Source organism: Lutra lutra, chromosome X (assembly GCF_902655055.1).
Source record: "Lutra lutra chromosome X, mLutLut1.2, whole genome shotgun sequence".
NCBI classification, from domain to species: Eukaryota; Metazoa; Chordata; class Mammalia; order Carnivora; family Mustelidae; genus Lutra; species Lutra lutra.
The window spans coordinates 43,509,191-43,525,632 of NC_062296.1; the positions used below are offsets into that span (position 1 = coordinate 43,509,191).

The 16,442-nt window shown below is 46.5% G+C and overlaps 1 protein-coding gene across 4 annotated transcripts in view; it reads right to left on the reverse strand.

Annotated features, from left to right (window-relative positions):
- DRP2 (dystrophin related protein 2) overlaps positions 1-16,442 on the reverse strand; it is a 44,994-nt gene that overhangs the window by 14,199 nt on the left and 14,353 nt on the right. For 3 of the 4 annotated variants that reach the window (XM_047716132.1, XM_047716130.1, XM_047716134.1), the window contains 11 exons: positions 12,809-12,972; positions 10,868-11,024; positions 9,131-9,251; positions 7,633-7,901; positions 7,090-7,236; positions 6,578-6,656; positions 4,829-4,889; positions 4,456-4,517; positions 3,349-3,423; positions 1,888-2,089; positions 1,568-1,653 (listed from right to left, as the gene is read on the reverse strand). In XM_047716132.1, the coding sequence (XP_047572088.1) occupies positions 1,568-1,653; positions 1,888-2,089; positions 3,349-3,423; positions 4,456-4,517; positions 4,829-4,889; positions 6,578-6,656; positions 7,090-7,236; positions 7,633-7,901; positions 9,131-9,251; positions 10,868-11,024; positions 12,809-12,972 (1,423 nt within the window). Of the gene's footprint in view, positions 1-1,567; positions 1,654-1,887; positions 2,090-3,348; positions 3,424-4,455; positions 4,518-4,828; positions 4,890-6,577; positions 6,657-7,089; positions 7,237-7,632; positions 7,902-9,130; positions 9,252-10,867; positions 11,025-12,808; positions 12,973-14,141; positions 14,231-16,442 lie in introns of those variants that run through there. The other variant, XM_047716133.1, reaches the window with a different exon arrangement.

Here is a 16,442-nt window from a genome sequence, read left to right on the forward strand (position 1 = left end):
TGGCAAGAGAATGGTGTAAGGAGAAGGAGCAGAAAAGAAAGACAGGAAAAGAGCACATTGACTTAGCTAATGACTTTCAAAACTGGAATACTTAAAGGTCCCTCCCTGACCTCCTAGAAGACCCATGAGTTCTAAAATGAGGATTCTCTGAGTTCAGAGAGAAAAGGAGAGACAGATGCAGAGAGAGAGAGAGAGAGGGAGAGAGAGAACATCATAAACAGAGGGAGAGATATAGACAGAGAGCAGGGTGCATTTGAGACCTATGCCAGACACAGATATGACCCTGCTGGGAAAACAGATTCTCAAGAAGCAAGATGGAGGGGTGTGGGGCTTAAGGGTGCCTGAACATGAGTCCCCTCCTGTTTGTGTAGCTCATGGAGCCTGACACTGCAGTAAACTCTCAATTCTCCACACAAATGGAAAGAAACACTGGCATGAATAATCCCCAAAGAGGAGATGATCATCTAAGAATTACCTCTAAGTGATTGTGGAATAGACTATGGTATTTATATTTGAATATGGGCTATATCTGCCCTGTGAGAACTACTCCTGCCTGATCCCAACCTTAGAAAAGCTCCTTCAAAGGTTCTTGTCTGTCTCATACATGATGTATGGCTTAGAAAATACTCTGAAGTAGAAGGCAGATAGCCTGAGTTTTAGTTCTGGATCCATGACTGACTAGCTTGGAGGACCTTGAGTAAGTCAGAAACCTCTCTCTGCTGCAGTTTCCTTGCTTGTAAATCCAGGAGAAATAATCACTGTCCAGTCTTTCTCAGAGGAATGTTGGGAGAAATCAATAATGTCATTGCTATGAATTTGCTTTGCTTTGTCTCCTTCCCCGCAAAGCTTTCCCAGACCCCTGTCATCTCTCTTCTGTGATCTGATATAGCACATACCCTTTGCCACTCAGATTATACTAATTAGCCCTTTTGATAATGCTTTCTGTGGACTTCCATCTCCTCCTCTGGACTGTCAACAACTTGAGGCAAGGATCATGTCTAATAGAACCTTGTGCTTACCGCACTTAGCACAGAAAAGCACAAAATGCTGTAGTGAAGACGGGGGATGGAGGGAAAGAAGAAAAGTACTAGAAACCAAAGAGGTTACAAACTGCAGACATATATACTATTTACCTCCCAATAATAATCCTGATGGGGATTAGTGTGCCCACCCATGAAATCACATGGGAAGTCTCCAGTAGAATGTGTGACAATTGACCTTCAGACTGGGAGAGGGTTAAGCCCAATAGGCCACAAGGGAAGGGCACCAGAAAGTCGGGCTCTTGGATACCCCAGTATGCCCACTCAGAACTTGGTCAAGTAATTACATTGGATCAGATGAAGCCAACCCCCTTGGAGTGACACTGGAAGTAACAGCAGGCCTTATACCCATCTTAGCCTTCAGCTGTCATGCATTCTTTGCAATAGCCTGGACCACCATTATAATGTAGCCTGAGTCATGTTCTGCTGAGTCCTAAGACCTACCTTCTGCTTATTTCCACCCTTCCTCCAGCCACTACACCTCTCCCTCTGCCCCACTCCACTCCAGACTGTGGAGGTAAACTCACACTGTAATTTTTCCTTCACTTCCGTGCCACACAGGCATGCAATGCCAGTCTTGAAAGACAATGCCCGCATCTTTCCACTGCGACCACTAGGTTAAAGAGAAGAGACTGAGAACACGAATACACAGAACAAGTCTTAATGTCTTTAATGTCTTGGCATTAATTTCCCTCACAGAGCTGATCCCACTAGGGCTCTGTGCCAACCATGTCCCACGCTAAGCTAAGTCCAAGTCCACTGCGGGAACAACCCCTTCTCACCATGCCCACCTCCAATGGTCCCATTGGATTCCATCTTGGAGGCTTCCAGGGATAGCAGCCCTTACCTATCAAAAACATTGAGGAGCCAGTTGAGGCTCATGTCCACACAGAGTGGCACGTTGACCAGGATGCCTCTTTCCTCCTCTAGCCGTTCATATAAGGCAGTGAGGCAGTGAATGACCTCTACCACGTCCATGACATGCTCACTGGCCTGCAGATCATGCTCATTGAAAATCTCCAGGGCTGTGGTTAAAGTTACCAGGTCCACTGGGGAGGAAAAGAAATGGGGAAAGGATAGCCAAGAGCAGAACTTCCAAGTCTAATCAAGAAGTTAACACACCAGCATCACCAAATTTGACTCGATCTCCAGACCCACCATTTGTAAGTAGATACAAGATTGCCCTTCACCAAGACCCTTATCCCAAAGAGGGGGATGGCAGCAAAAGGCTCCCTAAATTAACCCAAAATGTGTATATACTCCTATGTTCTTTGACATCAGTTTCAAATAGAATTCATGCTTTTTTCCCCATGATCCTTTAGTCTTTCAAAGTTAAATTTTTAAAATTTTGTATTTTTCTTATTCTATTTTTAAAATTTTTCCTCTTTCCTATTTTAATGTTTTTAACTATTTTATCTTATCAATGCATTTTTTAAATCTTTTAAAATTTTCATTGTTATAGTCATATTTTATCCCTTCATTGTATTTAACCTTATTTTTTATATACATATAGTTTTTTTTTTCCTTTAAAATTTTGGGATACAATTTCTTCTAATCAAAATATACCCTAAATCTAGCACAAGGCTTTGTTCTAGTCACCAGCCTGACATCAGTTTCAAGAAGATGGTAGGATGTGAGGAAATTCACCTCCTTTGCTATATTAACTCCTAAGGGGCCAAATCCCATTTTAAGTTTCTCTGCCTTCACACACATTTCACTAGCAAATAGGTTTGTCTGTGAACCTTGTTCTGAGGATCGAGATACCAGTTATGAAGGCTCAGATATGCCCGGGTAAAGGTGACAGACCTCAGGAAGACTTTCTCATTACCCCCAAAGCTGGAATCAGCCTAGCCAGACATGCCTGGGCTAGGAATATTGAACGGATTGTGTCCCTGGGAAAGGCCAGAGAGCACATTTTATCTACAACCACGTTTCCCAGTAATGACTGGCACTTGCTTCAATAGCTCTGCCATGTTCAGTAACTCCAAGAGGGCAAGATGGCTCCAAAGCTTGGGCTAGGATACTTTCTGTCACAAAACAGTTGCTTGACTCTCCATGTTGGGCACAGAAAGGACAAGGATGATGATGATCATGGATTACTTTGGAAACAAGTCTGGGGTCTGGGGATAATGGAAGGTGCCTGGAAAAAGCAGGTACCCACAGCCAGCATCTCTCAGCCTTTGGAGAATTCCCACCAAGTCAGTCAGCACCCTGGGGCTGAGACAGGATAAAACTGGAAAACAGCCAAACAGATGAGGAAGAGTGGGGGTGGGGTGAAGGGCACGGAGATGTGCAATGGGAAACTTACAACGCAGTGCTTTCTGGACTCTACGTAGCTTCATGGCAGTGCGGTAAGCTGAGAATTTAATGTTGTTCAGATCGGCTGCAAAGAATGGAAAGAGCCACACTCAGATCAAGGAAATGCAAATTAAAACCACAACAAGATACCAAATCACACCCACCAGCTTGGCACAAAATAAAAGTCTAATAGTAGCAGGTGTCAAAAAAGACATGGATAAATGAGTAAGGCTGGTGGAAGTGTAAACTGATACAATCACCTCAGAAAACAACTTGGCATTACATAGTAAAATTGAACATTCACGTAGCCTACAGCCCAGCTGGCTGTGTATCCTAGAGCAGTGATTTTCAAACATTTATTGACCAAGATGCATGGTAAGACATGCATTCATTGGACATCATGGTCCAATATTATACCCATGTGTGCATGTATAAATAACTGAATCAAACATTTCAGGAAGCAATATCTTGCTCGATTTGATAGAGTAAAAACATAACAAATTACTAGTAAATATGACTCTTGCTAAGGATCTGTTGGGCTTTCAAATTTCCTAGTCTATTTACAATGCACTGAAATGCTGTTAGACCTGTAGACTGAAAAACATGCACAGAACGCGTGAACAAGAGCTCCTTAGCAGCACTGTCCTTAATGAGTTGCAAATGATAAACAACTCAAAAGTCTATCAACAGTAGACTGGATGAAGAAACTGTGGTGTATACATATAATGGAACACTCTACAGCAGGGAGAATGAATGAACCATATTCACATGCATCAACACGGATAATATCTGCAACCTAATGGTGACTCTCTCTTAATAGCCAACACTAAGGTGCACGAAAGTCACACTAATCATAGTCTGGACAGTGTCTTTCAAAGCAGATCTGATTCACATCTCTGAGCAAAATTCCCTAATGTGATAGTAAAATGGTCCGGGAGGAATGTAGAGCCTCCAGTTGAAGGGGGCTACAGAGGGGAAAGGAAGGAAGGCTGCTGGAGAAATGAAAAGGCACTCACTTCCACCCCCGCCTGCTTGCTGAATGGAATTCCCTTCTGTTCTTATAGGGAAATGGCAGCTGTATAGATCTCCACCCTACACAGGAACCCCGAATTCTTACCCAGGGTTTGGTATAACTCCGTCATCTTGGGATGGTCCCAGCAAGTGGTCTGAGCCTGGTGGCTACAAACAGAGGCATCAATAATACCAGGGTCCAAGCCACCCCCCATAACCCCCCCCCACATGTGTGTGTCACTTGGTGATAGGTTAAATGCAAGGAGCTGCCGGATCCCAGGGTGACCCATGATGATCCCAAAGCACAAGTATTCACCTTTAGCCAGGTAGAATCTTGAGCTCTTGAGATGAGTAGGAGGAAAACCCGGACAGGATGGAGGAATCCCAACAGATAAGGAGGGATAGGGAGAAAAAAAGACAGGCAAGGGAGGGGTTGTGGGCAGGTGAATGACCCACTTCTAATTCAGATGGTCACTTACTTGATGTAGTAGGGAACTTTATTGGGTGAAATTGCTCTTTCCCAGGGAACCTGCACAGAGGCTGGTAGAAGAGAAGAGAAAGAGAGAAAGAAGTTGGCCGCTTATGCTCTTTAGATCCCCAGGGACTCCCCTGCACTCTCCTCCTGAGTAGGTGGTCTAGCCCAAAAGGGGAAGCCTGACGCCCTGCCAGCTCTTAACAGCCCCTGAAGGTGCAGCAAAAACTGATGAACGCACTCTCTCCCTGATGTTAGGCCAAGGAAAGAAGAAATTGTCACCGATACCCTCATGTTTCAGAGAGGCAGCAAGGGCCTGAACAGGAATACCCGGTCTCAGCCACCCTGACGATCTCTTCCCTGAGAAGCCTGCAATTTCTACCCATTCTGTGCTGCTGTGGATACTAAGTGGACCCTCAAAGCCCTTTTCCCACGAGGTCAAGCTTCTTGGTACTGCGGTGCAATGGGGAATGCTACTGCCCGTTTCCCTCTGGCGGAGAATTCTGGAAAAGGATGCCTTTCTCTGCTCCATGGCTGTATCTTCCAGATGGAAGGAGGGTTTCGTGACCTGGCCAACCTCCTCACTACAGTTTCCCTTTGTATAAGAGCCCACTGGAGGTAGAGCTGCATGCCAGTGATTATAAGAGCACGAGTTCTAACCGCCATTCACATTTATTGAGTTCCCACTATGAGCCAGAGACTGTGCTAAGTGCTTTGCGCGCATAGCTGATTTTCATATCTGTATATTCTCACCATCTCCACTGCTGCCATCTGACCTGGGTCACCATAATCCCTCACCTGGATGATTATCATATGCTTCCTAACAGGTCTTCCTGCTCCCGCTTTTGCCCCCCAACACCCTGACTCTGTCGGATCATGTCATCTTTCTGCCCAAACCCCTCCAAAGTCTCCCAATGCCATTTCGAGTATAATTCCAAGGACTGACCATGCCCTACAAGGGTACTCTGTGCCCTGGTCTCCTGCTACCCTTCTGATCTCCCACTTCCTCCTCTCTGTAATACTTCTACACCAGCCTTCCTCCTGTTCCTCAGGCATGTCCCCGCCTTAAGGTCCTAGAAGTTGCTATTCCCTCTGCCTGGTGCACTCTTCCCTTCCTCAGATATCCACGGGGCTCATGCCCTGGTGTCCCTGAGGTTTCTACTCAATTGTGCTGCTCTCAGTGAGATCTTTCTGGACTATCCTATTTGAATTTGCAATGCCTCCCTCATCGAGTACAGCACTGCCTTTTCATGCTTTCTCTGCTTTACTTTCTTCCACAGCACTTGTCAACAAGTAAGTGCAATATATATATACTGCACTTACTTGTTTACATTTCGGCTTTCCTTACTAGTGGATAAGCTCTACAAGTCTAAAGACTTGTGTCTGTTTCGTTCACTGAGGTAGCACCAATGTCTTCAATAAATGTTGAAAAAATGAAGGTATTTAACTTCCATAACCCTATGAGTTACGTAATATTTTGTCCTCTTTTTACATATCAGGAAAATTGATGGTCAGAAAGGTTAAGCTGTTTTTTTTCAAGCTTGCCCAGCTATTAAGTCAAGGAGCAGTGACTTGGACTTGGCCTCTCTGACCTAAGAGCCTGTCTTTTCAACCGCTCTACTAGGCTGTTTTATCCTTATAGCTTCTTGGATGCCAGGATATCCTGGGCTCCTACCAGGCCCTGAAGGGATGAGAGTAGACTCTCTTGGAAGGTAGCTGAGGTTCTGCTAAGTGAAGTCTAGTTTGTCTCACGTACAGGAGAGGAAGTGCTGTGACCCAGGCCCAAAGTCCCGGTGGGCATCCTGGAGCTGTTTAAGCCTCTCACCAATTGACACCTATGGAAAGAGGCAGAGAGTCAGTGAGTTCATTCCAGAGATTTAGTGTAGGATTTCCAGGCACCTCTGGAAATCTTTGTGAAGTCCTTTACAGGCTAGCTCCTCCCATGGTCACTATCTTCTGGCCCTTCCACATCACTCCCAAGGGTCAGAGAAGAGCATCCTTAATTCCAGGCCATAGTCACTCCTCATCTGCCCCTGTCCACCTGAATGCCTGCATTTAGACAGGCCCCTCTCAGATCTTCATTTCAATTACTCCCTGCAGCTTAGAGGTTGAGAAGTCTGTTCCCTGGCCCGAAACACTCTACAATTCTTTTCCCACGTAGGTCCCACTTTAATGCCCTTTTACTTTCTTTTGGCCTGAAGAATATTTCCCCCAAGCCTAGTTACATCAAAGCTCTTCCCTATGGCTCACTCCAGGCTTCTCTTCTACCTGTAGTTGTTTCCAGCGGACATTGATCTGCTCCAGGGCTCGGGAATTCTCCATTGACAAGTGTACATCAGAAATGGCAAGTTGGTGGGCAAGATCATTCACCAATTTCACTCCATCTTTCATGGGGGAGAATTCTTCTTTGAACAGCTATAGAACCAGAACCCAAGTCCCACAGCAATCAGAGAGTGGGAAAGAGGAACCATTAGTCATTCACCACAAGTCCTCCCTCTTCACCCACAAATTTTTGTTTCAACAGCACGACCCAGGTGCTTGCTATTAGGCCATTTGGACTCAGGTGTGGGCGGCCACTGTCCTTATCCTCTTCCTTTCCAACTCTCAGAAAACAGCAGGGAAAGAGAAGACAGTGGAAGGACAGAGGAGAGACTCCAGCTAAACCAGCCCCCAAATCCAGCACATAAACTGGGAAAGATTCAGTTGCAGTCTGGTCCACCTTTCTGTAGGTGAAGTGAAGCTTCAGTAGCAGGGACTGGGAGGAGTGTTAGGTCTCAGGGTGGACCATAGTCAGGCTACAGGCCTGCATACCTTAAGAGCCTGAATGTGCTCAGGGAGTGAATCAATGAAGAGATCCCCAATGGGCTCCCATGTGGCTCGGACTCCCTCAGCCTGTGTCAGAGTATTGCTTAATTCCTCCATTGCTCCTTGGATCTCCAACAGCTGCTCCAGAGTGTGCTCAATGTGGCGGTGCTGGTCTACACAGCGGGCTGTCAGCTTCTCCCATAGTTCACTGGCTACTGTTGCTTGCTTCCACACAAAGCGGCTAAGGTTCTGAATCCGTTGTCTGGGAGAGGTATCTGTAAGAGCAAGGAGGAAGCCGGGTCAGGCCAACATGGCAGGGGCAGCCCAGGGAAAGACAGAGACAAAGATAGACCTTTGTAAAATGTGTGTGTTTGTGTGTGTGTGTGTGTGTGTGTGTGTGTGTGTATACTTAGCACTGCGTGATTTATCACATGTGTTGATTCATGGATCCCCCACCACAGTCAAGAGACCATGTTGTTACTTTCCCCCTACTATGAGGATTTCCCCTCATATTCTCAGAAAATGGGCAAGGTAGACTATGAGTAAAATATTTTAAGAGGTGCAGTGAGGCAAATCATCCAGAGTTCTATTCACATGACTCTAGAACGTTATTTTGTGTTAGTGTCTGCTGCCCACTTCCATCCAAACCAGGGAGGCATTTTATGCCCAGGAGAGGTTAGCATAACTCGCCCAGCTTTTCCATCTAGGCATCTAAATTGGAGGCTTCTTCTTCCTCCCTCAGATTTCCCCTCAGGAGGAGATTTAGACCCCCAAAACTCCAGGCTTGTCCTATCTGAGGCCCCCTGGTCAGTAAATTGACTACTAGCCTCCTATTGAGGGGCTGGAAGTAAACAGAGCTAGTCAAAGCTTTAACAAAGGACTCAGTTAAAAAAGGGCTCTTCCAGGCCATTCATAGCCAGTATTGAGAAGCTGAGGACTCTTCCTGGAGAAGAGGGCCTGCTGGGCTACCACTCATACCCAATCACCATGAATCTCCCACTGCTACCTTAATTAAACCTAGACCTAGAGTGGCCTACTCTACCGAGGAAAGGGACCAGAAGGCACAATAATTTTTTTTCCTGAAGTGTCATCACCTAACTTTTTAGATTTTAGAAAGATTTTTTTATTGTTAGCACATCACCTCATGTCTATGTTGGAATGAAGCAGTACGTTTTTGAAGGACATACTACTACTACTTTCATTCACTAAGGCAGCTCAATGGGTTCGAGTCCTTTGTGTTTTTTTCCTTTTTATGTCTCATTAGAAGGCCATAGATGATGCTCCACAGAGCCACATACAGCTTTGGGCCACACATTGGTCTCTCCTACTCCAGCTTCTGTTCTCTTTGCTTTTTCCTGCAATGTGAATCTTGCTCCTTCCCAACTTTGGACCCCTAAGAGAAAATTATCCTCCTAGATAACAGCTGAGAAAATGAGTTTGGGGAAGGCAGGAGGGTGTTTAGCAGTTCATTGCTAAGAAGGCAAAAGAGGGGAAGACCACCCACCTTTGCTCTCAGAACGAGGATCCTCTAATTCCTCAAATGGGTGCTGGGACAGGAAGGCCTGAGCTGACTCCAGCACAGAGTAGATATAGGGGCCCCGAGACTTGACATCTTCCATAAAGGCCTATGAAGTTTAGCAACATGGTCAACAGGGAAGTAAAATTTTTCCATTGCTTTAAATTCCATTCTGTAATTGATGACCTTTCTTCTCTTCAGTGCAACTTGATCCTTTAGCATTATCATGTATCTTCGGGCTACCCAGACAGAAAGAGGTGCAGTCCTCCGTGTAGGCAGAAAAATGACTCTGACACTGGGAGGTCTCTTTAGAATGACATGGGTCTGTATATGCCGCAAGGTAGAGAGAAATATGGAGATTTGGGGTTGGGAATCTTGGTTCTCTGGAAGACCCAGAAAGTTCCCAATGAGGGGCTTAGAGAAATCAAAACCAGATATGTAGGATTTATATTATAATTTTAATTAATTTTTTTGTCGAAATATAGAGAAGAGTATACAAATCAAAAGTGGACAGCTTGAGGAATTTCCATAAAGTGATTCTATATCTGAAATCAGTACTGAACTCCTTCAAGAACAGAACTCCGTCAGCATCCTAGAAGGTACATTTCGGTGGCCCCTTCTGGTCACTATCTCATTCTTCCCCTTTAGGTAACCATTGTCCTGACTTGTAATACCACTGATTAGTTTTGCTCATTTTGAACTTTATGTAAATGGTATTATACAGTATGTACTCTTTTTGTATCTGGCTTTTTCTCACTAAACATACTGCTTTTAAGAGTCATCCATGCTGTGCCATGGGGTTAAAGTTTATTTTCTTGCTGTACTGTATTCCATTCTGCATCCACCTTTCAAATTGAGATAAATTGACATGTATGATTATATAAATTTAAGGTATACAACACATTGATTTGATACATTTATATTGCAGTGTGATTGCCATTGTCACCTTAGCTACACCTCTGCTCTATCACATAAGTATTTCTTCTAGTGCATCCTGTATTCACTTTTAAGAAATAACTGTTGGGGTGCCTGTGTGGTTCAGTGGGTTAAGCCTCTGCCTTCAGCTCAGGTCATGGTCTCAGGGTCTTGGGATTGAGGCCCGTATTGTGCTCTCCTCGCAGCAGGGAGCCTGCTTCCCCCTTTCTCTCTGCCTACTTGTGATCTCTCTCTCTGTCAAATAAGTAAACAAAATCTTCAAAAAAAGAAAAAGGAAGAAATATTGCTAGTTTCTGATTACAATAGGTAATATATGTCACTGAAATCTTAGAAATTTCAGAAAAGTATGAAGAAGAAAATTAGAAAGAACTCTAATTTCATCACCTAGCCTTAACCATTGTGAACTTTTTTATATAGTTCCTTCTTATGTTTTTGTATGTGTGTATACATGCATACACATCTATATAAATTTTTGTACAATTGAGATCCACCTTTATATAGCTTCGTATCCTATGTTTTTTTTTTTCACTTAACATTGTATTATGTTCATTTTCCCATGTGCCCACTAAAAATCAGGCAGGATTTGAAAGAAGGCCAATTTCTGATGAAAGGGCTGGGGAGAAAAGGTTTGATTTACTCTGGTAGAGTCCAAAACAGTAAACTGGATCCAGCTTCTTGTTACTTCAGGTGTCTAAGCACAGGCTAGGGGCCCATCTGTCAGAATCCTGCAAAAAATATCCCTTCCCAGCTGAAAGGCTAGACACCACAGCCTCCATAACTCAAACCTACCGCATGTGTCTCCTTCTCCTGTTGCACCAGGGCCACATCCCCTTGCAAGGGCAGCTGAGATGACAATTCCTCATCTTTTTGGCTGAGCCAGTCAATAATCTCTTGGAGAGGGAGCTGAAGCTTTCCACTGTGGTCCGAGAAGGCCTCAAGGCGAGCACTACACACAAGGCATAAAACCAGTGATTTTTAATCTTCTTTTTTTTTTTTTAAATGGCAAAACACTTTTCCCAAATGTTTATGTGGAGCTTTAATACATAAAACAGATTAAAGAGGAGCTGCTCTGGTTGAAGTGGGAGGAGGCCCAGAGTCCTCCCTTCTCCTCAGCCACAGAAGTTCCCAAGGCACCTTCACATGGGAGTACAGTACTAAAAACCAGTGGGGAGGTCCATGGGTGGGGAACATCAGTGCGGATGTCAGTTAATTCAGTTGTGTGCCCAGCATCAGGCTGGGGAGGAAACTGAGCAAAGGCATTAGTGGGGACAGCTGTCTGGTTGCTGTCTTGCTCTGGAGGAACTCAAATCATGCTAAATTACTCATCAACAGAGGCTTCTCAGACCCTAACCTCTGAGTAGAAAAGGATATAGCAAGTAGAAAGGTTTAGTCAGGCAACTGAATGTGGGCACTCGCATGTATGAGGACGCACACAAATTTATGCAACCCAAGGGTTCTAAAAGATGACAGCACCATAGGCTAGAGAGTTGACATATGGAAGGAGAAAAATGCGCACACTATAATCATCTCAGTATGCCTCCCTCTCCAAATGAAACTTGAGTTGAGGACCAAGTGGTAGGAGGCTGGAGGCCAGCCTAGGTACAGCCATCAAGCTCATTCCCCTTATCTGACAATAATAACTATTCATTGCCTCCTTACCACTTGGGCTAAGCCCTTACCTAAATGATCGCTTCCACTAATTCTCAGAGAAGCAAGCTTGCAAAGTAAGTAACCTCCCGTTGCCTATGAAGGTTAAGCAATTTGCCCAAGGTCACATAGTTAAATCATAAGTAGAGCTATGATTTGAACTCAGATTCATTTACCCCAGAGCCTGCATTCTTTCAGCTTCTCTATGCTGCCTCATTCCAGCCAAAGCCTAACAACAGGCAGGAGTTTGGGTTTTCATAATAGGGAGTGGAGAGGAAATGTGTGGGGGTAAGTTACGTAGAGGGGTAAAGAAAAGAGGAACAACCAATATAGGAATGGCTTTCATGCTCTTACTGATTTGCCTGATTTGCCCTGGTCTGGGGAGGAATAGATGGGCTGATAACCAATGGATGGGAGTAGAAGGTATAAAAGGACTGGGAAGAGAGCAGATAAGATCTACCAAGCTGGACAGCAAACACGAGATGAAGAAGGAGTAATCATATCATTCATTTATACATCAGTGCTTTTAAGTCCAGAAAGCATTTTTGTATCTTATAAGAATCCTCACAACAGGGGTGCCTGGGTGGCTCAGTGGATTAAAGCCTCTGCCTTCGGCTCAGGTCATGATCCCAGGATTCTGGGATTGAGCCATGCATTGGGCTCTCTGCCTAGCAGGGAGCCTGCTTCCCCCTCTCTCTGCTTTCCTGCCTACTGGTGATCTCTGTCTGTCTTTAAAAAAAAAAAAAAGAAAGAATCCTCACAACAACACTGTGAGGTAGTTAGGACAGTTCCTTCACTCATTTATTTTTCTTAAAAAATAAAATAAAAGTGAAATCCCCATAACCCAAACCATGTATCCAAGGTGACAGAGCTACTTAAAACTGAGGCTCGAATCCAAGTCTCCTGACTTCTGACCCAGGGTCCTTTCCAAAGACCAGAGAAGGAAAAGAAGTGGGTGATGAGGCTGACGAGAGGGGGACACACAGGCTGAGAGGAGAATGGTAAGTTGCAGCAGCAGTAAAAGTAGCCCAACACTGTCCCAGCCAATTGCCTTAGTCTCCTCTTCTAGGGGCCAGGCCTTACCGGAGGTTGTGAGACTTCTTTTTTATTTCATTCCAACACAGATTCATGGCTGGTGGTTCTAGAGGTCCAGCGGCACCAACAGACCCGTTGAAGAGCTTTGGGCTTAGGCAGGAAACCCCAGCACCATCCTGAGGAGGCGCAGGGGTGGTAGCAGCAGCTCTAACCTGGACAGAAACACAGACATTCTGTGATCCCCGGAGTGTGCCACACCCTGGTCTGCACCAAGCCAAGGATGGGACAAATGTGAATAAGGGGAGAGAACGGCTTGTCCCAGGGTGTGTTTGGGGGGGTGGGGGGCAGGGTGAGATAAAGGAAGCCTCCGTGGCTCTGCTCTTCGCAAGGTCCTCTCTTGGCACAGGTTAGTCACTTTGAACTGCTGACTACTATCATTATTACTCTTATTACTGTAAATTCTGCCAAGACTACTTACTGCCTGGATGGGATTCTGGAAGTACTTGCTTTAGACAAGAGCTGCTCAGAATTGCCCAATCATTGGCAACCACAGCATTCAGGGTAAGCCATAGGCTCATGCTTCAGTGTCCCACAGTTTAGCCAACCTTCCAGAAAAGAAAGCTGAGGGGCTGCCTCAGAGATTCAGGGAGAGAGAATAGATCAGCCAGAGAGAGCCATTGATAATAGATGTCCTACTTTGCAAATGAATCTAGGTTTTAGTGTCCCCTCTCCCTCTTCCCCCACCTGCATTTTCTATCAGTCAGGAAGCCTAGAAATCATCCTAAAGAGAACTGTTCATCTACAATGGGAAAGAGCTAAAGCCACATTTTTGATCCTGATCTCCAAAGGACCCTGACCAGAGTCAGCAGGTAAGGGGACCAGCCGTGAAGCCTGCCGAAGGCTCGCCCTTGAGCCCTCAAGCTCAGAGCCCATCACTTGCTCGACCTGAAGGGTCTTAAAAAGTTTGGGGAAATGAGGTTGTGTCAAATGGCCCTTAAGAACTTAGCTACCTCTAGCACAGTGCCAGGACTGCCCAGCCAGGGGCAGAGGGGGGTAGAGGGAAGGAGAGTATGGAGGAGGAAATCTCAGCCTGTGCCACTCAATCCCAGCCTGGGGAAACCCACCTGCCTGCCCGCCTATCTACCTGCTTGCCTTCTGTAGAAAGAACATGGTTCCGGTGAGGCCTGAGATTTTCTAGTCTCCCTTTCCCCCCAAATGGTAGTGTCTTCCCACACAAGACTCTCCAGGCAATCTAGAAAACCAATCACCCCATTAAAACCCCAGCTCACAGCCACATACTGAAAGGGAAGTGAGGGAGCAATGCAGCTCAAGGGCAAAGTTCTGAATTTAGTCCCCCTGTGTCCCCATGAGCTGACCCTACCTGTGCTGCCTGAAGACTTGGTTGCAGGACTCGGCAGCTCCATGATTATCCCTCAGCTTGCAGAATCAGTGCCTGGTGAGCCGCAGGCAGAGTCTGACAGGCTCTAAGCAGGCTCCCTCGGGGGAGGCCTGCAGAGCTGAGCCAGGTCAGGAGGCGGGAGCTATCACCCTGTTTGTTTACTGACCCCCCAGGAATCTGGAGGGGGCGGCTATGTCAGGGCTCAGCGGGTGAATCAGAGCTTTGTCCCTGGAGAATTCCAGCTCACTCCCGCCTGGGCCCGCCACACGGGGGCCAGGAGGGCCCTCCCAGGCTGGCAAAGACAGCGGGAGTGGGACTGGGCATTCCATGGTGCTGAGGAGGGGCGTAAAGAGGGGAATTTCTCTTGATCTGTTTTCCCTTTCCACAGCAGCATGAAGGGACTCACTGCCTACAGCCCCTGCCTCCCAGCCCCCCAGCCCCCCACCCCCCCACCCCCTGCCAGAGAGAGGAAAGGATCAGACCACTTTGGTGACAAACCTCTGGTAAGCTACTTCCCCAAAGCCTAGCAGGAGGATGGGCTTGTCTTTAAGGAAGTGTGCCCAGAGGCAGTGAGGAATGGGTGTGGCACACCTGGGGACAGAGCCATGGGAAGTCAGGATCAGGAATTTGGACAGCAGAAGATTCATCCAAGCCCACTGCGGAAACAAGGGGGTGCTCTGCCCTGCCTTTGGGAAGTAGAGGGGAATGGAGGGATAGTCATTTTCCACCTCCCCAGATTCTCACTGCACTTTAAGGCTAGGGGGAAATAGATGGGTCTTGGGGCCTCCCCTTAGACCTCTGCTGGGGAGGGAGAGGGAAAAATGGAACCCAGCAGCTCTGTGCAGGGATCCAGTGAGAGGGAGGCCCCTGTGCCCTGCTTGTACTGCCCTGGGCCACTGGCCTCAGGGGCAGGGCCCCTTCTGGAAGTGGCCCCTCTTCTTTTTCTCCAGCAGACTTGCCTGGGGGAAAGGTTAACATTCCCGAGCTAGGCCCCCACCACTCAGCATTGAGGGAAAACACTTCGCTTTTACCAAAAAGGGTTCTGTTCCCATCCTCATTTATCTCCAACAGAGTCTTCTGGTCTTTCCACAGTTCCACATTGTTTCCATGCTGAGGCCCACCTACAGGAATAGTTGGAGCAGCTGCCTGACCCTTCCTGAGGGTCCAGGGTGGAGCCATTCTGGGTGGAACCGGGATGGCAGGGGATGGCAGGCCAAGAGCAGGGAGGGGCTCTAGTTCTGGGTCACAGCTCTGCTGATGCTGGGATAACCGGGCTCAAGCTAGTCTCACAGAGTCCCCTAGATGGGGAATGCCCCCAGAGCTCAAAATGGCTCCTCATGACCCAGCTACAACCAAGTGTTCCTGTTTCTGAGAGAAGTTCCCATGATGAACCGGGGTCCACCCATGTTAGGCTTCCATTCCCTTCAGATTTCTTCATTTCCCAAATCCCCATTTGGCCCCCCCTACTATATCTCATCACCTTGTTCTCCCTTCCTTGTTCCCCCTTTTATTCACAAGTCCCTCTAGTAGAGCCAGGCACACAATAGGCAAATAAGAAATGACATTTTTCGTTCCCTACCACTGGCCTTCTACTTCTGGCTTTTGTGGCCAAGATGTTTGCTCCTCACTGCAATCCCCAAAGGGCTCTCTCCTAATCTCTTGAAACTTTAAGACAAAGTCAGAGCCATTGGGAAGGAAAAGAAGAAACTGGACAGTGGTAGAGGAGAGGGGTTGGTCTCAGCTTTCTCAATTACAAAATGAAGCCCTCAGGTCCCTCTGCCGAGGTGGTGAATCTTGGAGGGGGGGCATGATGTGCAGGGCAAGCATTTTGGAAGGGCCCAGGCTTCTCAATCCCTTGACCCTATGTCAGTCCCACTCTGGGGAAGGGGTAGGTACACTGGGAGATGCTAAGTTGACACTGGCTTGAGAATATGTTAGAGGTGGCAATTTCTCTCTGGTTAAATGTGGGGGCATGGCTCAAGAAGACCTGGCTGTTATGTCTTTCCAAAATTTTCCTTCATGGAAATTTTCCTTCATTTCCTTCTCTGCAAAATGGACTCCTCAGCATCCATATTCTCTATCCCTAAGACCATTCTCCTTCCCTTCTTCCTCCCTGTATACTCTGCTGCTGTCTGCACCCTCAATAGTGACTCAGCATTACAGTCCATCTGTGAGATACTAGGAGACATAGTACTTTTTCACACCCTCATGGCCTCTCAACCCCAAAGCACAGTAGGACAAGCCAAAATATGTTTATGCTTCCCCCTTGCCCAGTTAACTTCC